Below are 25484 nucleotides of genomic sequence, written 5' to 3'. Positions count from 1 at the left end.
CAGGACAACTCCATTAGTGTTACTGACTGCACTAGAATAAAAGTACATGGCTACTATGCTCTCATTCATTGTTTGGTGGGGGTTGTTTTTTTCTTAAAGATGTGTATACAAAACCTTAGAGAGAGCACATTCTGTATAAAAGCTGAACAAAATGGTATCACCAGCTTGCTAGTGTATAATGAAATAGCAATCTTCAGTGACTTTACGATGTGAAAGTTACAGTGGTTTAGGTAAAAATCTAGCTAAAAGATAAAGTGAACAAAATGTAGTGTTTTAAACATGTAAGTACTCATGTTACATACTGATTTAGTAGATATATTAGTGCATAAATATGTATATGTAGTAAAGAAAGCTTTGAAAAATAGGAAAAATGTCTCACTAATACTGTCTGCAGTAGAAAGAAGATATTGTGCACACAGGACATTTTTTGAGTTCCTATAGAAATTCACGTATCCTAATTTCAGATGTCTCAGTCTAACATAGGCACCTCCAGAAGGTGAGTTGTCCACTCTATCTTAGACTGACATGACTGAACCTCTTAAGGTATTTATTTCCTTGCCTTGCCTACAAAGGACACCTACAGTGACAAACTGAGAAGTAAACATGCAATTTTTACATAGATGAAGTTATTAGGGCCCTTATAACTCTGCCCTTATAACACAGATCATCCCCCATTAAACACTGTAGTATTCCTTCAAGGCTTTCATTAGTTCTCCTCTTAACAAAATGTACCCTAACGCTGAAGCATAATTCATCCTCAGTAACAAGAAAATAAAATACTTGTGTGATATCCATATTTTTAAGGTTTTTTTATTATTTACTTCTTATATAAGGTAGTACAATTCTTCCAAGTTCTGCAGAAAAAAAATCCCATTCACTTTTTTTCTAAGATCTTGCAAAGCAAAACATAAATCAATTTTACTTGTGCTAAATGCTAGCAAAACACTCTCCTGCCTTCCCCTGACATATCTTTACTTATGCTGGAAAGAGAATACTCCTTAAAAGAAAAAAAAATAAACACTTTCTGAAACAAAAAGTTTATTAAGAAAATAATGACTTTACCTATTATCACATGCATGCCAAGTCTTGCCAAATGCTTCACAGTTTGGTAACCAATTCCTTCAGTTCCTCCAGTCACTATAGCAACCTTTCCATTTTGTGTAGGGAAAACTATATGAGGAAAAAAGAAACAATGCAAGTTTAGTTTGCAATAGTAACACAATTAAGAAGATGTATTTTAAAGAGCATATATTGAACAGACCACTCAAGCCAGTCCAGTAAACAATCTCAGAAGCAAACTGCATAGAAATAAAAACTATGGAGTATCTGCCATTATTTACTGCACTAAAATTTTCCAGTATTAACAGTTCATGAAAGACTGAGGTTGACAACACAAAAGGCAAACACCCACTTCAGAAATTTTCTCATTTCTATTTGAATGCATTTTGTCATCCTGCAGTCATCTGTGCTTTAAAATTTCCATCATAACTTCGTTAAAGAGCAAGGTGACAGCAGTTACAAGTCAGCTCAAGGACAGTTTACTCTATGTGTACAGGGAAAAAAATTCAATCAGCAGCATATATCCTGAAAACTTCTTCAATGACAGAAGACTGGCCTCTGCCAGTAACATGAAGGAAACAGAAAACAGCTCAGTCAAAGGTGACGCATCTAAAGGGCAGGAGGCAGCTGACCTAATTTCCCTGCATAGCTGAGCACTCTCTCTCCTGGAAATCACTGGGTCCTGAGCCCCAAAGAAAGGATTAGGCAATTTTTTTGCAAGAAAACCTCCATCTGCTTTTCCCACCCCCACCAGCCTCTGCCACAGAAGTCAGCATCCTCGATACCCACTGTCAGCCCCACATTGCCTCAACCCCAACAAGTGCTCCTTAACCCAGGGCAACAGACCACCCAGCAGGCAGGGTATACTCCCAACCTCTCTGCTATAGGGATAGCTTAGGCACAGCCTGTGTCTCCTGCATCCCCAGGCAGCCCTTAGACTTGCCAAATGAGCCAAAGAGTGGCTGGAATGGTCTCCCAGCAGGGTGGCTGCCATCCCAAGTACAAGCTCTCATGCCGAGTGCAGGTTGCCCAGCACATCCCTCTACCATGGAAGGAGTCCTGCAGCCAAAGGAGAGCAAAGGCAGGATAATGTAACTGCTTGGGGAAGGCATTATTTATGTCAAATATCAACTACAATTTTTTTTATGAGGTGGCAAATGCTTCCCGTGAAGCATCACGTGGTCCTCAGGTGACCAAGGTGAATTTCTGTTTGCTTTTGAGTAGAAGCTGTGTATTTGCACAGGGAAAATGGCAGTGAATATTTCATTTTGCTCTGGTGCATTGTCTGTAGGCAATGCTATAGATAACAAATGTTCAAAAGATGCCAACTCTCATCTATCAAAGGACTTTCTATTTTGATTTCTAGGTTTTTAGGGGATCACTTTGTTGTACAACACAAACTCATATTTACATGGTTATGAAACGCAGGCCTAGCACTGGTACAAGCTGTTTTCTTCACAGCAACTTCAAAAAAGACCCAGGTTTCACCTTTTCTGAAACATAGTTCTTTACATAACAATTCAACATGAATTTCCATTCTCTTCAGGTAACTGTGTGATTCTTTCCATCCACGCAGAGTGGGAATTGTTTGCAAGTATTTGAAAGTTAACTCCAGTTACAGTGATATCCATGCACATAGATTGTCCTGACATATGCCACTCAAGCTAAACAAAATTTCGCCAAGAGCTTTCCTAAGGGGTTTCAGTTTAGTCATAAGCAGCCCTGCAATATCCACCAAAAATATTTCTAATCACAAACTCTAAATAAAATGCCCACAGGTCCAAAAGAAATCTCCTCAAGAGAAAATGCATTCTTTTGGGCCTGAGTACCTTCTCCTCCTCTTCTGCCTGCCCATGCCTCCCCTTGCTTCCTGTCTTCTCACCATATTGCTGACCTGACATTTGGATGTCATACGGTTGCACACAGGGGCTGTCACTCATTTCCATTAGTGCACCACTATATCTACCTATTGAATAAGAAGTAACATTTTAATGCAAAATTATTCACTTAGAAAAAAATCAATGGAACAAAAGGAGAAAGACAAGTCAGGACTGGGGAAGGGGCAATGACATGAAGGAAAATGAGAAGTCAGAAGTCAGATAAAGGATATCACTGTGATGAAGTGGTGCTTAGCAGAGGACAATGAAAGAAAATGCCCAGTCCTACCCTGTCCATGAGGCCTGCAAAGAAAACGAGAATTTTTTGGTCCTAATGGCCACTTAAATCAGCTACACTACCAGCCTGCAATGAAGAGCATGACAGATGGACAGACTCACTCAGCTGCAGAGACACATTCTGTTTAAAACAGGCCTGCTTGTAGCAGCTAGCTTCAAGAACCCAAGAAAGTACCCAGGAAGGGAGTAATAAGAGCTGCAGACACACAGATAAATAGACATTTTCTGTTTTATTTACAATGGGTACAGGATAGAGCTCCCAAATAGCATGGTTTTGAACAGACACAACACTGCATGGCACATCTCAGTCTATCCACTCACTTCAGTCAAAATGGGAAATGCAAACATCTTGGGGGTGGGGGAAAACCAAAAAAATTCCTCAATTAATTCCTAGGTTTTATTAATTTTTAAAATGTGTACAGTTACCATCAAGTCAGATAGCTTAATGTAAAATGAATCTCCATGAAAATGAAACACAGATAATATTTACATCAATAAAAGTGGTAAAGATCAAATCCAGGGCTGTGCATGTGAGATAGTGGCAACTCTAGTGAAAGGCAGTTTATTAGTGCCTGGTCCCACTAGAACTCCAGTGTCATGTGGAGTTTGCAGAACATCCACCTTTCAGGTGTGAAAACACCTCTTCCATGACGAAACCCAATATGAAACTCAAAGCAGACCTGGGCTCAGACTGGTTTTTAAGCAGATACTGGTTTATTTTGTGCTAGAGGTTGAGCCCAGTGCAGTTGGAGGCTGGAGCCCCTCAGGCAGGAGGCAGTGGAGACCCACCAGCTTTGCAATGCCTGGGGAGGTTCCCTCTGGCGCTTCTTGCACCTCATTTAAATCACCGGAGCTGGTTCTCTGCTTTTGCTCCTGGTATGGAGGTAGATACTGATCTCAAGTACAGAGGCAGAATGCCAGTGATCTCACTGTGGAACATGAGAACCTTACAGCCCTGTGTTAATGAAATCCCCTGACCAAGCTCTAGCTGTTAATTTTCCTTTATGTTCAAAGCCTGCAGTCCTTACGTGCTGCTTTATCACATCAACCTCCAAGAGAAGCTTCTCCCAGGCTGCAGGTTCTGCCTGAATTCCAATGTATTTGGACAAAATAAGCCTGTTTACTTTGCAAGTGGATTGACCTAAAACAGAAAAATAAAGGCAGATTTATTCTGTCCAGATGTGAAGCTATTTTAAAAGAATTATTGTCCTTTCAAACATATTTCTTAATCTGAAATAACTTCTATGTACAGAGACATCCTCACACAAATTGAATACTACAAAGAATGTAAGGCAATTCTATAATTTTTAAAAATATTAATTTTCAAGAGACTCTAAAAGAGGGCTGTCAGGATGTCTCTGCAACTACCAAGACCACAGAGAAATAAGAAAGCATGCAGACCCATATCAATGACCAATTCCAACTCAATGACCAGTTCCTGCCAGCAAAATCTCAACTCTGGGGTAGGGATGGGGGTCATGGAAGTAGCCAAATCAAAACTGAGGCATTAAACTTTCTCTTTTTTTGCAGAAATGCACTATGTGAACACAGACAATGCAAACTTCAGAAGAAGAGTTCCCTTTAAGAGTTATTTGCTTTAGTATTCTGTAATCTTTACATCACAGTGTGTTTGAGGTCAAGAAAAAAAAAGAAGAAAAAGTACTAAAAGTTTATGAAAAGCAAATTGCATCAAATTTTTACAAAGTTCCATCTCCTACCCTACTAATCCAGAATCTGCATTGTGGCACATTATGAGTCATGTGGACATTAAAATATAATATCTTTATATTAATCTCCTCATTAATCCTCTTTTTAACACATCGAAGGCCAAGGGCAAAATTTGGATTGTCTTAATCAGTCTCCAGCCCTTATCAGGCAAGAATCAAGCATGGTTGAAGGCATCCAAAAAGCTGATCAGAGTGTCCATCTGTGATGTGCCATGCTGGAACCCACCTGCACCTCCTGAACTGGCCACTCAGTGCAGGAACTTCAGTGGCATTTGTGCTGGAGAGATCCCTGCAGACAAATCCTAACAGTTATTTTTTTCATTCTTCCTATAACTGAATAATTTACATGCAAATATTAGGCCTGAAGGTAACGGGCAGAACCACAGATGGAAAAAAAAAAAAGAAAGAAAAAAAGAAGAGAACCCACAATGAATATTTAGTTTGATGACTGAATAACAAGAGCCAAATTTGGAGCACTCAGCAACACTGAGTAAGAAAAAGAGAGTAAACTGTAATTGGTAGTCTTCATGTGGACACAGGATAAGGCACAATCAAGTTTTTCTAGTCGGATAAAGAATTCATATAGTTCAGTCTACCATGGAATTATTGAGTAGTTTTTCCTATTGCAAAATATTCCGACTCTTTTTCCCCGATTTACACGGTGGCAATACTGAGATTATAGCCATTAAGATCCCTTCTAAGCAGATGTAGAAAAATAATTCATTTGCGACTCTGAGAGGCAGCTAGTAAAGTGCTGGGGAACCCATGCAGCTTTCAGCAATAGCCTTTTGTTTGTGCCTTACAGTAAAATCTCCATAAAGTTCTGGTTTGTTATAAACCAAGTAAACAGGGGCCAGACTCAAAAAGTCATTCCAGGACTATCCTAACAGCAGAAAATTTCAGGTGTTCAAGTCCTGACAAATAAACCAGACAAACTGTGCTTGCCTTAAGCCTGTCCTAAGCTTGTGCAGATGATCTTTCAAATGCAAATGGTCTTCCCAAATTTGAATACCAAAATCATTTCTGCCTTTGCTGCTTCCAATCACTTTTCTAAAGAGCATCAATATGCAATCAAGATTGAAGGCCTTTAAGGCTGGTAACCAAGTAGGTGGCAACCAGCCTGACTAGTCCTGTGAAAAGGTATCCTGCTGGTTTCAGCAGTTGAGACCATCAGACCTTCCACTGATGATGCTCACATGCAGATCCACAGGCACATGGCCAGCAGGTCCAACGTACCTCGAATCGATGGATGCATTGTGCAAGGGTTGACTTATTTGCCCAGGGAGAGCACCTGTTTCCAAGCACAACTGGAGTTTTGCATCAGATAGGTGTCAAGCCTCCTAGGTTTTGTCAGGAATTATGAGGAAATGGAAGTACCGGAGAGAGGCTGCCTGGAGTTACTCATGGGAAGAGAAAGGTGTTGAAGAACCAGAACAGCAGGAGAAACCAAACCATGGAAATGTGTCCCTTGCCCTACAAATTCATAGTATCTCAAGGTACTATAAATAAAACAGCAGCAGCCAGATGGCTGTAAGAATTTCAGCAGCCAGGGGAAGACCTAATTTAATAAGGCTCCCACAGAGAAACCGACAGGGAATACAACTGGTAACAAATGCTCACAAAACCACAGCAAAACCCCTGACATCCAATAAGACCAAGTTTGTTGTTTAACCAATGCATAAGACACACAGAGATCCTGAAATGCTGCATGCCAATGAGACAACAAATACCTCACACTTACCAATGCTGGAAACTCACAGAAGTTCCATTGCCTGTATTTCAGGTTGGGATGTCCGACAGGGGGACACACACACACAGCCCGTGCCCCATGAAGTGGGCATATCCACAATACAGCAGAGCTCCCACACAGTGCCAGCAATTTGTCTGGGCTGCCTGAACAGCTGGGGACCCAACCAGCACTGTAACTCAAGCCAAGGCACCACATATCCAGCAAGCCTGGACAAATAGCCGAAGTGTAGCACGGCAGCAAATGATATAAAAGCGGGGGAGTTGGCGGCTAGAGAAGCAGCGTGCTGAGCCAGCTAAGGAGCTAATGTGTATCCTCATCCCTTCCTGACATTGTCAACACAGGAGCAAGTGATATTACCTCAGAGTTAGCAGCAAACATCTGCTGAGACAGACTAATGATTTTTTTTAATTGCCAATGAAAACAACTTTAAAAAAAACCCCAAAACAAACAAAAAAAGAAACCCACCCAAATTTAAGCCTGCTCTAATTTTATAACATTTGTTTATCTTTTTGACAAGCATGCCAGCTTGCTTATAAGGATAAAGTGATAACATTTACAGGCAAGATGACAAGCCCTTCACAGAAGCCTGAGAGACAAGTTTCCAAAAACAATTCCAGGACTTGTCCCTAGATATCTCATTTAATACATGAAAGAGTCACACTACAAAGGATTAATAAGCAGAATGGCTCATTTTCCTTTCATTTTTCACCTCATGAACACACTGGAGAGCCTTGAGAGGTATCAGATAGCAACAGGCACTATTAGACTCCAACCAGTATCCTCAGCAAGACCTAACTATAGTAAAAAAGCCCTCAAATATTAGAAAAGATGCAAGATAAACTGGCACAGTAGTAAGATGAAAGTTATGTTGCCAGCATTACAGTACTTAAATAAATACTTTTTACTAAAGAAAAATAACAATGCGCAAAATAAGGCATCTTTAGAGAGAAACAATTTTTGACAGTCAAAAATCCAAGACCTGTTAAGAGAGGTCTTGGAAAAGAGGGTTTGGATCAACAATGGGAAGGGGAGTGGAAAGCTGCTCTAAAAATTTCATTTGCATGACACATCTATCTTCATTTCTCCTAGTTATTCTTGGAAAGACAGGATAAATGCAGATAAAGGGAGAAGTGTGAGGAAGGTAGGGTGTGGAAGAGGAAGCAGAAGGAAATGTTAGACTTTCAAAGACCCAGGAAAAAGGTTTTTGTTTAAGATGAGGTAATTTTCAAGTGCTTCAATCCCCTTTCCCCTCTCTTCACCTTCCCCCCCACCTCCAAAACAGCTCTAAGCAATTTAATGCACTTCAATCATAAATCTCTGCATGGTGGTATTGTCCACAAGGCAAAAAAAAGGACTAGTGAGGACACCAGCAGAGGCACCTTGGCCTCTTACACATCCAAATCAACCGTGGTTTTGTGGGGTCAGTCAAGGCTCTGAATCCATAGATGCTAGAAAGGTAAGACTTGTCAAAGTCATCAAAAAATACTTCCTCTGCACATGCACATGTATTTCAGAGCCCTGTTTTTCAGAGCATATGACTGGAGTGTTTGCAAGTGAAGAAGTCCTGCCTGGTTACAAGAGCCAAGGGAAGCCGCATTTTCACACATCTTTTGACTGAAGCCTGAGTGCTTTTCCTTTATTTGTCAAATATGTTGATCTTGGACTTCATAATGCTGCTAGACTTGGCAGAAGGGCTGCATGGAGAAAAAGATAATTACAGTTTTCAAAAACAATATACATGGTAATTTTCCTATCAGATTTATGCTGTCTTTGCTCTGACTGTGAAGAACCTCTTCCTCCAATAAACCCTATGCAGACCTTCCGCATCAGGGTCATTGAAAAAAATGCCGAATGTTGTGCCTTCCCACCCTCCAAGAAAGAAGAGGCTGAGAATGGAGGAAACTAAAGAGAATGGTTAATTTGGGAACTTTCCTTGCCATTTCTGAATGGCCTTCTTTCAGACAATGGGGAACAAGGCTGCATTGAAAAATGGTTTGATGAAGCATATATCTCAGCTTTTTACAATACAAGTTCAGGCTGATTTTGACAGAGAGATATTAGGAAATTTGATCCCAACAAATATGGAGCTGCCCTAAGGTAAAAGAAAGCAAAAGCAGATGGGAGGGTGCAGTTCCCGAGCCCTAAATCTTACTTCTGGCCATGTTTGCCATTTTTGAGTACTTTGTTCCTTTAGCCAAAATTTATCTAAAGATAGGAGATTTGAATCTAATTTTTTATGATTGCCAAATAGATAGATTGAACATACCATTATACAAATCAGTCAGTTGGAAAATATCAGAGTGCAGTATGAAAATCTGCTAAAAATTCATCAGGACTCCAGGTTTGCTCATAATCTGCCCTGCGAGTAAAGTTCTCAGCTGAATGTGTAGGAATAGGAGAGTACACAATCCCTGGGAGCGGGATGGAAGGGAGAGAAAGAATCAAGAATTTGAAAAGTTGCCTTAGATCTTCAAGTAAAAATTATATTAGTGAAATTAAGGTTCTGCAAGTCATTAAGCAACTTCTGCCATTACACAGTAGACCTCGTCTTATATATCCTTGCTATTCCTGGCTTAAGTCAGTTGGGTTTTTTTTGCTGGAGAAACAAAGAACAAGGATATATCAGATAAAGGCTGATACTACATATTGACAAACTTGTGCAAGAATATCTGGCACCAGACTACCCACTGCTATTACCCCACATATGGCATATTTTGCTGTGCAATCATTTTGTCTTGGGGGCACACTCCAACGAGGGACTCGGATGAGGTCATGAAATATTGCCTTCACTTGGAAGGGAGGGATTTGCTGCCATGAAGCTGGACAGAAGAGGCATAGGAGACACCACCATGCGCTGGCAAGGCACAGCACTAATTCAGCTCAGCCATGGCTATCAATATGTGAGCAGTCCCAGCTTCGCTCATAAAAGGCACTTCACAAACATCTAACACAGGATTTTGTGAAATAAGGGCAGAATGGTTGTTGCAATAATTTGAAGAGATCCCACTAATTCCTTACAGCATACTGGACAGACACAGCCTGCATATGAAAGATTACTGGACTTGTTAAAAATATAAGGAGAAGAAACTGAATACTAGCTTCAAGAAGAAAGTAATCATCCCTACATATGCATGTATTTAAAGGATCCATTTACCCATATAATTTCTTACATGGGAAAATACTATCACAAGAATAAAGAAGGACATATTTCCATTTGCCATGTATTCTCTGCCCTGCTTATCTTTCATTCCTTTTATATATTTACCTATTAAATCTTACTCTTTGACTTTCTTCTCTTTCACTCCAGTCACAGTAAAGATAGGGAAGTTATATACAGGTGTATCTTTAAATCAAGAAAAAGCATCTGGTTATCTTTTGAACTGATTTACTGATACTTACTCCCATACTCCCTCCCTCTGGGTAAATGTAACTGTGCAATACCTTGGGCAATGTCATTTTATGTAAAACTTCCCAATGCTCTTCAAGTCATGTCATCATGTAATTATATTTTTTTCCTGTTGTGAAATAAGAGATGAAAAAGAGGAGCTTATCCCAGGAGATTTAAATAGGGGTAATGAAAATAGCTCTGCATAGTCTAGTACCTGCAGAATTCATTTTCCCATCCTGCAGAAGTGAGAGACATTAGAAGTTTTTTTCACTCTCTACCAGCAACCAAAAATTGTCCAGGCTCCAAGATTTCACATACAGCTAACAAAGAGATATGGCTTCATCTGAGAATGCTTTACATCCCTCAGGATGTAAGAAACCATTTCAAGTCCTTGCTCTCGGTCATACACTGAGCACACAGAAGCCTTCCCAGTGTAACTCCCTATCTGAGAGCAGAAAGTTTCAATTTCAACAAACATTTGCCATTTAAAGGCACTTTTACCTCCCACTAAAGTCCACAGTAAATGTAAAATTTCTCCATATCAGGTTCAGAAATCCAGTGATCATTTTGTAAGATGCCATAAATACAAAACAAAATGTGAGTAATTTCAGAAAAGGTCTTCCCTTGGAAAGACCACATCCCAGCTATCTCAAAAAATCTTGACAGTTATCTGCACAAAATGTGGCACAGAATTCCAAAGGTTTTAAAGTTTAATGTCTGACTATGAAAAATTAGCATTTGTATTATAGTTTTGACCAAGAAAACAGGGTGATGGCAGTCAGTTTGAAATGCTGAAGAAAATATGAATCAGCAAAGAGTGATGTCTCTGTTACTCCATTAAGGGCTAAGTAAATGTCATAACTGACTGCAGTGCAAAAAACTCATTTCAGAAGACTGTAAATGGTGGTTCTTTCCTAACAAAGAGAGCTCATGAAAAAAAAAAAAAAAAGAAAAGAAAAAAACCACTGGCTGCTACTACTCTTGATTCAATCCCAAATAATGTAGAAATCAACCTGAGCAGGCAAGTCCCTACACCTTGCATGGAAGAAAGGTTCTGTCATAAACCTTCAAGTCAGGAGAATATTTATTGCACCCAAAGCTCAGAAAATGCTCATACTCAGAATTCTGGAGAAACTGGCTGCTCATGGCTTGGACAGGCATACTGTTTACTATGTAAAATCCTGGCTGGATGGCCATGCCTGGAGAGTGGTAGTTAACGGAGTTATATCCAGCTGGTGACTGGTAACAAGTAGTGTTCCCCAAGGCTCAATATCAGGGCCTGTTTAATATCTTTATTGACAATTTGGACAAGGGGATTGAGTGCACCCTCAGTCAGTTTGCAGATGACATCAAGTTGAGTGGGAGTGTTGATCTGCTGTAGGGAAGAAAAGCTCTACAGAGGGATCTGGACAGGTTGGATTGATGGACCAAGACCAGTGGTATGAGTTTCAACAAGGCAAAGTGCCAGGTTCTACACTTGGGTCACGACAACCCCATGCAATGCTACAGAGTGCGGGAAGAGTGGTTGGAAAGTTGTCCAGTGGAGAAGGATCTGGGGGTGCTGGTCAACAGCGGCTGAACATGAGCCAGGTGGCCAAGAAGGCCAATGGCATCCTGGCCTGTATCAGGAATAGTGTGGCCAGCAGGACCAGGGCAGTGATTGTCCCCCTGTACTCAGTACTGGTGAGGCTACACCTCAAGTCCTGTGTTCAGTCCTGGGCCCTTCACCATATGAAAGACACTGAGGTACTGAAGAGTGTCCAGAGAAGGACAATGAAGGTGGTGAAGGGTCTGAAGCACAGATCTCATGAGGAGTGGCTGAGGGAGCTGGGGTTGCTTAGCCTGGTGAAACGGAGGCTCAGGGGAGACCTTATCATTCTCTACAACTACCTGAAAGGAAGTCACAGCAAGGTGGTGGTCGGTCTTTTTTCACAGGTCACAAGTGACAGGATGAAAGAAAATGGCCTTAAGTTGTGCCAGAGGAGGTTTAGATTGGATACTAGGAAAAATACCCTCTCTGAAAGGGTTATCATGCATTGGAACAGGCCACCCCGGGAAGTGGTTGAATCACCATCCCTGGAGCTTTTTAAAAGATGTGATGTGGCACTTAGAGACATAGTTTGGTGGTGGTGTCCTGGTTCCAGCCAGGACAGGGTTAATTTTTGCAGTAGCCAGGAGGGGGTATGGCTAGGATATGGAGGTTATCCTATACCACCTAACATCATCGCTGGGGCAGAAGAAGGGAATATCTTCTGACAAGAAGGGTTTCCTTCTTGTCAAGTAAGCATGGCAGACGGAGTACCAGGGTGGCCCCACTTCGAGCTGGAGGCAGATGTTGGGTATTGTCTATAGTGGGGGTTTCCGCAGTGAGCAATAACATTTCTTTTCTTGTACCCTCTGTCATTAGTATTGCTGTTACTATTAATTTTCTTATGTCATTGCTATTTCCAGTAAATTGGTCTTATACCAACCCATGATCTTTACCTTTTGTGCCTCCAATTCTCTCCATCCCACCACAGGAGAGAGGGGAGGGAGGGGAGCAAGTGAGCTAGCATGGTTTGGAGAGTCTCTGTGGGAGCACTAAACTGGGGAGTACCATTCCTAAACCACAACAGGGTTAACTGTTGGAATTTTCCAACCTAAATGATTTGATGATTCCACGATTTATGAGAACTTTCATACACAGAAACTGAAGCAAAGAGTGATCTCTTCGCTTCAAAGAGATCAAACTTGTCAAATTGGAAAGACTGATGTACTTATGATCAAACTGGAAATCCAAACCAAAAACAAAATACTGCTACCTGCTACTTAGCATCTCACCAGAGGAATTAAAAAGACAACAGAAAACAATTTATAATTTGCACTATGATTATACTTTTCAAAAGACCAAATATTTTATTTTTGATTTTCAAGACAGTATTGACAGTATCATCATATTCCTAGACAGTACAGGATATATTGTATCACAATCCTCAATATCATCTTTGGAGCTTCTACTTTTACTGCTTGTGAATTCCAACACCTCTTATTCTGGCCACGTGCTATTAAAAGATTGAATTAATCATTCCATCTTGTTCATAGTGCAGAGAGAGAGATAGAGATGGGCAATGAATATACTGGGAAAGTCAATTCTTCAAATATTCTTTTACTATATTAGATTCCAGGAGTGGGAGTGGGAGAGTGAAGAAAAAATGTTGGTAAGATCATTAAGAGTAGTTTAAACTGCATCTTCTCTCTTCACAAAGACAGAGAATGTAATTTCCATATCGCAATCAAGCTCAAGAGCATTCAGCTGAAGGTCACATTCAGATCTGCCTCTTCCAGTCAACAAAATGCTCTGCTGCCACTCAAACAGTCCCCTTTACTTCCTGTGGCTTCAGGGTGACAGTATTTCCATCAGGTGTAAATAAGTAAGCAGAAACCATGAGTTGGTATACGAAACTTAAAAGGTAATTGAAAGTTTCTGGAGTAGTTCACTTCAGAAAACTGTGCAATCACTTGTGAACTGAAGTGCTTGTTATCATATACAAAGCTTTGGTAATTAGAATCAGGAAGAGAGGTACAAGGTGATTAGAGATTATTGGGAAAAATCTAGTTAACAGGAAACATAGCACATAAACCAATCAGTACTAAAAGTTTCCCTGAGATACCTGCAATTAATTAAAATACAAAATGTTAAAAAGGACATTTCCATGTTATTAAAATTTTTTGAAGCGACTAATGATCAGAAGTCATTACAGCATCCACATTAATGTGAGATTAACCTCAGATACTACTGGCTTAATAAAAACATGCAAAATAGAATCATAAAATCATAGAATCAGCTGGGTTGGAAGGGACCTCCAAGATATCAAGTCCAACCCTTGATCCACTACCACTGCAGTTGCTAGGCCATGGCACTGAGTGCCACATCCAGTCTTGTCTTAAAAACCTCCAGGGATGGAGAATCCACCACTTCCCTGGGCAGCCCATTCCAATGACTGATTACCCTCTCTGTAAAGAAATTCTTTCTAATATCCAACCTAAACCTCCCCTGACACAGTCTCAACATCCCTTCCTCTCCCTCTCTGCCCTACTTCCACATCATTCAAAGCAGGCTCTGGTTAGCACATTTATTTCTTCAGTTTGCCTGAGCCTGGTGAAGAGTCTGGACAGTTGCAAAAGCTGTCCAGAGATTATCACTCATATAGGTGCCCATCTACCTCTGAGTATATGACCCGAAGCAGTGGCCCCAAGGGAGTGGCTCCATGGAACAGCATGTCAACAAGGCAGACACACACAGGGCTGCACAGCCCTAGAAGGTGCTGCCCTGTGCGGGGTGGTGTCTGAGCTTCATACCCCAGCTGCACAGGGCTCTGGGCTGCTTAACCCTCCACTGCCACATGCCACCTCCCAGGGCCACCAACCAGCCTCCAGTAGCAAAAATTCGTGATGGAATATAACTCCGTGGGCTTTTTAGTTTATAATTTTTTAAAGATAGGAGCTGCACTGAAACCCCCTGAGCCTCTGGACAGAGCTGGATTTTGTACACAGAATTACTTAAAAATTAGTTCTAACTTGGAATGAGAAAGTACAAAGGGCATGTACATGTTTTGTCTTCAAGACAGATACAACATTTGTTTTCCAAATATGGAATTTTGTTCATTTTTCTCTTCTTGGATAACAGGAGCAGGTCAGGGGTTTCAAATGGAGTATGAATGTGTGACTACAGAAAGGTCTTGACTCTACTATATATAATTTCCTAATTCTCTCACGACAGTTCTTTCTTAGGAAAAGACTGATTTCTTTTCAAGCTCCTCTTTCTTAGCACATGCTGAAGTGATCTCAGACTCACAGATTTTCTTTCAATTTTCATCTTTCTTGTTCTTCATAAAATTTGCACCAAAGTTTTCACAGGAAAGTAACTGCTTTGCAATAGAGACAGCTAATTGTTTTGAAAGATTATTTTTTTTAAATTAGCTGTTTTTATTCTTCAGGTAAAAACTTATTTTTGAATGAAATTTTATAGGCCATTAATCTAATGCAGATTCATGAGACTCAGGAAATTGGTTAACTTAAAAGAGCAGCTACTGTTCATGCTCTATAATTGCTCTTCATCAGAATTGTCAAAGATTTTTAATATGCAGTTACCACACAAATTAAAAGCTCTTATAGTATGTCTCCATTTAAGAGGCCATCATTCCACAGTGTCATTAGCTGCTATTAATATTTCAATTAGAGAGCATCACACACTCCCCTGAAGAAATGCACAACTACTCACGAAAAAAGTCCCACTATTGATAATGCTCCAGGAGTATGACACAAACATCCTATTTTCATTCCTACATTTAATTATCTTCTATTAATAGCTTGCCAAAATTATAATGGAGATTAGCTCCATTCATAGAGAAACATGCATCTTTGTTGACCAACACCTTCCAAACATCCTGCTTCTAAAAAGGGAGGTGACAGCTGCAGGGACTACACTGCCCTTCTGCACAGCCACATTACAACTTCACTCTTCTACCAGGTATTCAAATGGGCTGATAAATCGTAGTGCACCTTGTCAGTCCTTCTCAGGACATCAGCCAGAACTATCAGAACTTTTCAGGCATCAGTGCTAGCAGGCTTTACACCTGCTTTTTGTTCCACCTGACCAGATGATTTAGCTCAAATATCATGGCTCTGCAACAGCCAATTTGATGTGAAATATTCTTTCAAGGCACGACTCCCTTCTCTTCTTTGAGGAAAAAAAAAAAAAAACAACAAAAAAACCCCCAAAACTTTGTTTATTATAATAGACCTTATAGTCTTGTTTTCATCATGCCAAGCTGATAATTAACTTCTAGGAAAGCTGATATACCTGGAGCCACCTCTCAAAGGATGGACCTTGCCTAGCCAGGGAACCAGTGACAGGACCAGAGGAAATGGCCTCATGTTGTGCCAGGGGAGGTCTAGATTAGATACTAGGAACAATTTCTTCACTGAAATGGTGGTCAGGCATTGGAATAGGATGCCCAGAAAAGTGGTGGAATCACCATAACTGGAAGTGTTCAAAAAACATGTGGATGTGGCACTTGGGAACATGGTTTAGGGGTGAACATGGTGGTGGTGGGTTAATGGTTGGACTTGATGATCTTAGAGGTCCTTTCCAATCTAAACAAATCTATGATTCTAAGTCCACAGACAGCCATTGACTATACAAAGCACTTTTATTACACCTCATGTTAAAACAGCAAAAAGTTACACTTATGTTTAATTTCTTCTGGACAGTAAATAATTTAAATCATTTGAATGAAGATTTCTTTTTGAAAACCATAAAGGAATTTAGCAATTTAAATATATCAGGGGGAGGAAGAAAAGAGCTTGAGGAATAAAAGCCCAAGAGCTTGCACTGGCTTGTTTGGCAGCTCTCTTCTCTTTCTAATATTTCTCTCTCTAGGGCTTTCTCCATGAATATACAAGAATTTCAAACACATGCCTTATACTGTGCACTGACTTTTAGGTGATTTGAGGGATTCCAGCCTTACATCTCCATCAACACCCCGTAACACATGGTGTAAATCGCCAGCCCACTCTCACTCAGTCCTCCAGTGGGGCTTTGCCACCAGTTAGGACCTCTCTCAGAAAAAAATCTCGGTGATGCAGAAGGTAAAAGGTGCACAGCTTCTTGCAGAGAAAGAAAAGCGAGCCCCTCCCAACTCTGTAAGCTGCACCAGCAGCTACTGCAGCCCTTACATCAGCGTTTCTTTTGTTATTGCATTTGAAGCTTTGCAACTTTCCATACAGAAAATCCATCAGTGCTGAGGGTTACACCACCTTCATTTTGGCCATAGTACTACCTCCCTCCCAAGGTGCACTAGGACATCTAGCCACCACGTCTGTATTCTCATGCAGTATGTGACCAGCTCTGCTATACCAGCAAAAGCACACACTGCTCCAGATGCAGTTACCAGGATCCCCTGTTTTGCCTGGGGAAACAGAAAACATTCTTTTACTGAATAAACTGTCCAGTGAGTGCTGCCCTGCTAATCTATGTGGTACCTTTGCAGGGGAGTGCTTTGCCCAGCATGGCAGTACACCAGCACAGCCAGCCCCAGGCAGGTTTACCCCAGGGAAGACAAGTGGTCAAGCTAAAAAACAGTAGTTGCAGTTGAACCCGAGGCAGATGGGAGTGCTGTCAATACAAAGAGGGACATCTAGAAAAACTCACCAGGATCATACCACCTACACTCCTGTGACAGCAGTGGCATTTCTCCAGGGAGCACGGGCACTTTGCCAGCCCTCTGTTTACCCAGCTCTTCTGCTATTGCGCACATCAGGGACTGGGCAGGAAGAAGAGGTCTCAGTATCTCACCCTCTAAACCGGGACCGGCCAAGCCAGAGGAGCATGCTGCAAAGCCATTTTGACACAGACCCCGATGCACTTGCAAGGAACAGATCATGCCTGCAGAGAGGCTGCTAGCAGAACAGCCACACCAGCCACACGCTGCCCACTGAGCCACCATGGTGGCTCCCAGCCTTAGTCCCTGTCACCACAGCCCTCATGCCGGCTGTCAGACTGCATGTGTAAAGATGACTTTGTCCTTTACAGCCAAGAGTGGCAGCTCTCACTTGTGTCTCACTAGAATATGAATAGCAATAATGGGTAAGCACTGAGAAAAAAAATTAAATCACTCTAAAAATGGAGATGAAAGAGATGGATAGAAGATATGCTTAACAGCAAAAATCCCAAAAAAGGTCATTACATTAGTGCCACTGTAAAATAACCCTAACAGGGCCATACTCACGCCGAAATCCAGGCCTCAATGTTGCCCACCTATTTTATTGTTTTACACCCTCTTCCTTGTACCTTCAAATATCTCTCTCCTCCTTGGAATGCTGGATGATTACACATAATGACTTTAACAGACTGACTGCAAAAAAGAACCCATGAGAAACAACAGGAAGAAGACATGTCTACAACCAAGTGCAAAGAACTCTGCTAGTGCCTACTAGGCACTACTAATGGCAGCATCTGCAGCTCTCAAAACTTGCTTCTGACTCAAATTAGTTGCTCTTTAAATATCTGTATCATATAATTAGGAAGTACAGCATCATCGAGAGAACATTTCTTGACCTTTTTCCTACTAATTTTCAGCAGACTATTTAATGTTAAAATCATACACCATGCAATGCAGCAACTCCAGTTAGGAATGCACAAGTAAGACTGGCATATAGATGGTAGTATTAATTAGCATGAAAGCACTCCAGTAGGCATATTAGATGATATCTGTATTCAATTGGATGACTTTATTCATTAACAAGATGTTATTTTGGAAAAATATGTCCAAGAAGTCCTTGTATATCAGCTGTAAGAAGCATTTCATAGCACAAATGCTCCATTTCCAGTAATAGAGGTTATATCTAACTGCCAGAACACCAGGCACTTACTGCTCTGTAGACACTCTGTTCACTGGGACACATTCAGTAAAAAAATTACAAGGTCATCTCTTCACTGTGTCAGTCCTGGTTTGCAGAAAATGTAGTGCCAGTAATGCTTTGTTTGCTAAGTCCTTTCATTCTGCGTAATAGGTAGACTGTTGCAGCTTTTATAAGCCATTTGCAATGGTACCACTGAACTTTTTTTAAAGAATGAGGTCTGATGCCAACTCATCTGTAATTTCCTCAGCCGGGACAGGTTGACATGTTTGTAAAATACTGTTACACAGAACTACCTGTTTCTGTTTTAAAAATAACCTTTCTAGAACAGAGAATAACTTCTGGGTTGGCTTTGTAAAGAACACAGCCTATGGGCCCTAATATCAGCTATTTTGGTACAAATGTCTAACACAGAGCATCACCCCCTCCTGCTGCAGCACACCACACTCGGGCAGCTGGAGGTGCCCCCTCATCTGCAGTGTAGCAGGTTAAAAACTTAATCTCAAACTCATTGAACACTCATAAGGCTCATTAACTTCAGTTCCTGGTTTGTACATATGAAAAACCCAGTGTAAGACGCAAAGTCAGGAGGTGACCAAGCTTTGCTTTCCTTTGGTGTGACCTCGTTTTCTCATTCCGGTGAAGCTCATGTCACAGAGGGTAACTCAGTGCAGAGCTTATCGAGGTGACTATTTCCTCATAGAGTCGAAAGGGTGTTTAGTTACATGAACCATATTACTAGTGTGCCAACAAGGAAAATAAAATGTTTTAACTGTCCCCTCAAGATCCTCCTTCAGAAACAAGTGCAGTGCATTTTTTTAGGTCCAACTTTCCTTTTTTTTTTTCCTCTGCAGGCTAATTTAAAATATTGAGCAATGTTAGCAATCATGGTTAGGCACTCCCTCAGATGGCAAAATGACCATGTCCCAGAAAGCATACTCTGGCAGAAAACAGGCACACTACAAAAAGCAGAAGTGTATCAGAGCCAAGCACTCTTACTCAGCTTTACACAACTGAGACACTGTTTTGGATAGGATGGGGGGTGTAGTTTTCTTGCCCAATGAATTTTCTGTGAAGTATCAAGCGCCTCCTAGCAGAGCACAAATACAGTGAAAATAAACGTCATCATTTTATTACAAAACTATTTCACTTTCTTTTTTCTTAAAAGCAATCCTGATATGAAGCAAAACTTCACTGCTTTTTATGGTTATTTGCTTTAGGAACTGTAGCTGTCAAACATTTTTTTCCTCACTGTCAATATGCCCACTTGAACCTTGCTATATTCTACCACATTGCAGCTTTAATGCAGTAATTGATACAATATGGTAAAGCCACAAACCAAAATCACTCTGTCTGTAATGACATCTGTAATTTAGAAACTTAAGGAGGGGAAGCTTAAAACTGGCAAGCAACAGTTTCTGAAAACACCAAGAGGGGACTGCATGGGTACATTTTTACTCCATAACTGCGCAAATCTTGAACCTTGCCCTGTCTGTAAGGCAAGGTACATAATCTTAGTGACACTGTTATCAAAATATTTCTGAAGAATGCATTTGTTCAATGCATTAAAAGCTTTAACATGACTGAACTGAATCAAGAACTACACGTCGGGGCACACGGAACTTCAACACTACTCCAGCACTGCATGAAGAAGCCCCAAGTAAAGCATTTGTGGTGGGGCAGTATCTGCATGGTCTAAGCAAACTGACATCTTACTTATGTACTACAAAAACATCTCTAAAAATAACATCATGGGGTCCATGGATTCTTCCTCCTGCCTTCTGGCCTTGCAAAACATTACAAGGCTGCTTCAGCACTCACATATAAACCAAACAAGACTTCAGGTTGTGCAACTTGTCCCACACAGGCAGCCTCATAGTGGAGTCCGCACCAGGTCCTGCGTGACTCAAGACCCTCATCCATCCAACTGCCCTGTCAGTAAAGCTCTTATATTCCTTAGCCAAGTTTCTACAACCTCCAGCACCTTCAGCTGAAGTGTGGCTGAGTGGAATTTGGTTAAACAACTCTTTTTATGATGTAAAGGAACAATTACATTTTCTAGCTCATTTTCTTGAGTTGCAGCACCTCATCATTAGCACGAAATGTTAATGCTAACAGAGTTTGCTCTATGACCTAAACAAGCAGATCTTACTCCAAACAGCCCCAAAACCACATGACACTGAGTGACTGCAGAAGCTCCTATTTGCACAACCAGCTAATGCTCGGGGTTAAGTATCACACTTACTGGCATAGTGCTGAACTTGAAAGCAAACACCACGTATCCTTTGCAAAGATATCATCTACCCATCTTTAGATCTAAACGCCCTACTTGCACAAACACAATCCATCATCTGGCTCTGAAATTCATCAATGCTTCAGCTGTATGAGCACAAAGCAAACACCCAACCTTCCACCTATAATACTCGACACCCCCTTGCCTTCTTTCCTTTGTTCTACATTAACAAGGGAGAACAAGTTCCTGTTTATCAAAGAAGGAAGGACCAAGCAATAGAAATGCTCATTCACATCTGCTGAAACTGTTGATTTTATGCTTGTTGCGACTAAATCATCTAAACTGAAACATCCTCACAAGCAGAATAATGACTAAATAAAAGAAGGTTTTTCCTTCACCTGTACACTCACTGGAATACCACGAGTCCATTTCCATCTTGCTACAATGCAGATAATGGCAGAAAATGAGATGTTTACATTTAAGCCTTTTACTCAGAATTTCACCTAAAAATGTTTTTATTTACACTTCACATTCACCCATATTTTGGTAGAATGCAGTTGCAATTGCCTCCTTCAACAACAGAATAATTTAGACTTTCAGCTTATGAGTTGTGGGGGGAAATGCTCCTCTTACTTTTGAAGCCCATCTATATTTGGGAGGTCAAGTCTTAAAATAACTCATTTTAGACAGAATGATTCTACGGATACTAACCTTTGAAGCATAACAGAAGACAAAATGGATATATGGAAACCAAAAAGTTGTGGTTTGCATTTAAAAAAGCATCACATACGCAGCCCACCTCAAAATACCACTATTTAAAGATATTTAAAGAGACACACTTGGGATGCCAGCACTTCTAGTGGTTCTGAAGGCAGATCCACGCAAAATGGATCGCTTTTAGAGATTAAGTCCCTAAATATATATTTGGACAGCTAACCTAAGGAGTTAGTGCAGAGAGTCTGCAGGCTCCTTTTTAGGCCATGATTTGTATCGTTTTAATCTTAGCCTAAAAATAAATATAAAATGAATGAATAATTTTGTAGTCTAAGTGTTTGCAAACTTATCACTCGGCAGTGTCACCTTCTGCGCAATCTTCTTCTCAGGGCGGCCAACCAGCCCAGGGAAGTAGTAACATCAGGGGAAAAGCCCTGGCCCATCCCCTTCCTTCAGGCATGTGCAGACCAGAAAGCAGCCCCAGCAACACAAAAACACAGGGAAAACACTCTGGAGGAATCTGTTTTTCTCTCTGCAGAGCACAGCAACTTTCCTAAACAGCCTAGAGAAAGAGCAGAAGTGCAGCCAAGAGACCAACTCTGCAGACTGAGCTGATCGCCTCGCTGCAGGAAGAGCTGTCTCCGGGTAAAAGAAGAATTTTATCTTCCATCAGCTCTAATATGCATTGCCAAAAAAGGCACAAAAAGCATATGCCATGGTCTTAACAACTGACAAATACTGTCATATATTATCTCTGAATTTATATCTCCAAAAAGAATTGTGAAATCTTTGTGAACACTGATGAAGGGGAGGTGGGGTGGCATGGGCAGGGCATGAACAAGGTGGTTAATCTGCTTGAAAGACTACAGCAGAACTAGTTCACGGGAGTGCTTTAAGTTCACCTGGGCATTGCATCATAGTTTCAGAGACACCAATGCACAAGGTGTGCTTTTCTCACTTAATTTCTCTGACCAGGCATGCAGAAATCTCTTAGCAGCAATGCCAGTCCTGTATTCACACCACCACGGGGTAAACTTCAGATCATCCTCAACCCACTGCTCATGCAAACCACTCAGCAAATCACGTACAGCACAAGTATACTTCTGCCTACTTTCACCATGGCTTCAAAGCACACAGGTCACATTCTCCTGTTCTTTCTTACACTTTGAATCCAACAGCCACACAGAAATAACACAGCAAAGACCAGCACCAATGTACGTACTCCCTGCCCAGGAAATAAAGTGGGGCTTAGAATTAGAGACTAGAAGAGATACATGCTGCATATGGCAGGCTGCACTCATCCATAAGACTGGCTTTCTCACCATAGCACTCGTTCCCTTGGAACCTACCAGATTTATGATCAGTGGCAATTGCATGTGCATGTTTATCTATGGTAGGTGAATGTGTCAAAGTATCATTCAAAAAAAGCCCCCTAAACCCAGGCTCACACATGCTAGAGGACAGGTCACAGTAACAGCTGCATCTCCCTTCTTCTCCAACATTTTGTTGCTGTAAACTCCTCACCGGCCATTTGGGAGTGCAGGGTTTTGAAGATAACAGAGCTCATTGACAGCAGCATGGAAACACCAAAAGGTGTTTTACAGAGTTCTAAAATGTCAGATTACAGGAAGGTTAGTAATTTAGTATTTTTAAGTGCTATCAGCATTTCAGACAGGAATTGGAGGGTCCTGGTAAAATTTCAGTATTTTCCCTAGATGGACCCACTTCTTATCTGTTCCCATCAATAAAACTGTTGTTAAATTCCATCTGTTCATATAAGTTCTGCTGTGTGCTCAAGAAACTACAATTTGGTGTCAAACCACTGAGTGCATCCCAGAGCACAAACTCTCAGCAAACCGCACTACATAAACCAGAACTATGCATTGTTTGCAAAACCACTTTATTTTTCTCTCTCACACACACATCAGAAAGCCATGTTTGAGAAGATGAAGATTCACACACACATCACAAGGTTATGTTTGAAAAGATGAAGGTTTCCCTTGGAGAACAGCACTTATGACATGGGATGGGATGTTTCTGGCATGAGATTCCTGATGGTGACTTGACGTCTTCCTTGTTATGATTGCAAATTCCTATCACTGTAAACCTCACTGATGACTCATGAAAAAAAAAGCACACAAAAAAAGCAAAAAGAAAAAAAGGGAGAATGAAACCCTTTCAATAGCAGTGTCCATAAAGACAGTGATAAACTGAGACATAAGATGTCTCAAATTTAAAAGCAAGGCAGTATCCATTGGAGAAATAAAAGACAAATTTCTCATTCCTAGCTGCAAGTATTTGGGGACAATGAATAGACATAAAATTGTATGTAATGAAAGAAATCGCCTTTTTAAAAATAACCTTATTCTACTACTGCTTATTCTATGCTATTGGTCATTATGGTTTTGACTCTGAGGATAGTTTCCTCGCTGTGCTGAGCTCAATGTCCCAGCATTTTCCCCCTTATAGGCAATTTTAGTCCAACTGAGCAGTGTGTCCAAGTGTACATCACTGTGGAGAGAGGAATCACTGGCTCTGCCTTTTCACACCATGGCACAGGTGCTGTAGCCCCAGTGGACTGGAATAAGAACCTAGTTTAAAACTAATTTTAAACTGAGTTTATCCGCTCTCAAAGAACAGTCTCTCCGTAAGAGAAGAAACACTGGGGAGCTGGGCTTCTCCTCCCTGCTGTTCCCACCCAGCACTCTGCCCACACAGGGCCAGGGAGAGGAGACAGGACAGAGGATTTGGAAAACTCAAGTTACTGGAAATAAGTGTGATGCAAGGAAACCGGCACAGTGTGCAGCAGGTAATAGTCTTCTCAACATCTCTGAAAAAATCATACATCTGATCAGCATTTCAAAGCACTGCGAATGTCAGTACCACTTCTGTGAACACTAACCTTTTCTTTTGGCAGCAAGGGAAATCTATAAAACCACTCAGTGTGAAAATGTCAATATAAATGCTCAAAAATCTTAATATTTTAACATTTCAGAGTTCTAAGGGACTGTCATTTGGAAATAGTTGCTCCAACAGCCTCTGAATTTTTAAAAAGATATAAATCAAATTTTATTACTAGTTTTTAAAACACAAGGTAAGCCAAAGACAGTAGTTTATTTTTGATTTTTCCAGGTTTTTTTAATACTAAAGTTAATTCTCTTATGACATTTTAACCCAACTGCAAGGGCACTGAAAATGACTGCAAAAGCAGTAAAAATCTATTTAATTGATTTTTATCATTCAATTTAAAGGAAATGTTTTTGTATGTAAAATGACAGCACTATAAACAGCAACTGCAAGAATGTTTTGAAATTCTAGTTTAAACAGTATCAAGTCATTAGACATGCTTCACTGGTGTGCTTTTCAGGCAGATATAAAATTATGTTGTATCTTTAAGTTCTCTCTAGTGCACCAAATAATATTACTAAAAAACCAAAACCAATTTCGGTAATTTCCCTGCATTCACTAAAAATAAAAAATGTCTTGAATTTAGCAGAATATTAATTTGGAGAAGATACAATAAGACAGACCATAGTCTTGTCCTAGAAAAAAAGAAAAAAAAAGCCACAAAACTTTTGTGACTAGGAGACTCCTCTCAGCAGAGTCAAAAAGACAGCCTAGACTAGATAGCACTGCACCACCAGAACTGGGATCACCAGACCTTCAGAAAGACATCATCCTCTGAGAAGAACACTCGGAAATGGAGACCACTGAAAGGAGAACGGTGTGCAAAGACTAAAATGCAATTTTTCCAGCACAAAGTTTCCTTTACCCAGTTGTCACGGAATATGTAAAACACACTACTTCTGTGCTTGTACCCATACACTTCCCTTCTTTCAGAAAAGATGTCCCCAGGCAGCCCTTTTTTTTTAAACTGTCACACAAAAATGACAAAATCAAGAACTGCATGTCATTTTTAAGTTTTCAGAAGGCCTATAAAATATTACAAATAACCAATTTGTGCTTCTTTTGCTTTTAATATTCCTGCCTGTGTGAAAAATGCTCCTGTAAAGCTAACTGGACATCAGGACATCGATTA

General features: G+C 40.6%; 1 protein-coding gene across 3 annotated transcripts in view; it reads right to left on the bottom strand.

Moving 5' to 3' along the window:
- DHRSX (dehydrogenase/reductase X-linked) overlaps positions 1–25484 on the bottom strand; it is a 204667-nt gene that overhangs the window by 128290 nt on the left and 50893 nt on the right. For 2 of the 3 annotated variants that reach the window (XM_064646162.1, XM_064646161.1), the window contains exon 2: positions 1063–1170. In XM_064646162.1, coding sequence (XP_064502232.1) covers positions 1063–1170 — 108 coding nt within the window. Of the gene's footprint in view, positions 1–1062; positions 1171–17290; positions 17601–25484 lie in introns of those variants that run through there. The other variant, XM_064646160.1, reaches the window with a different exon arrangement.

Source organism: Pseudopipra pipra, chromosome 2 (genome assembly GCF_036250125.1).
Source record: "Pseudopipra pipra isolate bDixPip1 chromosome 2, bDixPip1.hap1, whole genome shotgun sequence".
Taxonomy (NCBI): domain Eukaryota; kingdom Metazoa; phylum Chordata; class Aves; order Passeriformes; family Pipridae; genus Pseudopipra; species Pseudopipra pipra.
This window is presented reverse-complemented; position numbering and strand designations above follow the sequence as displayed.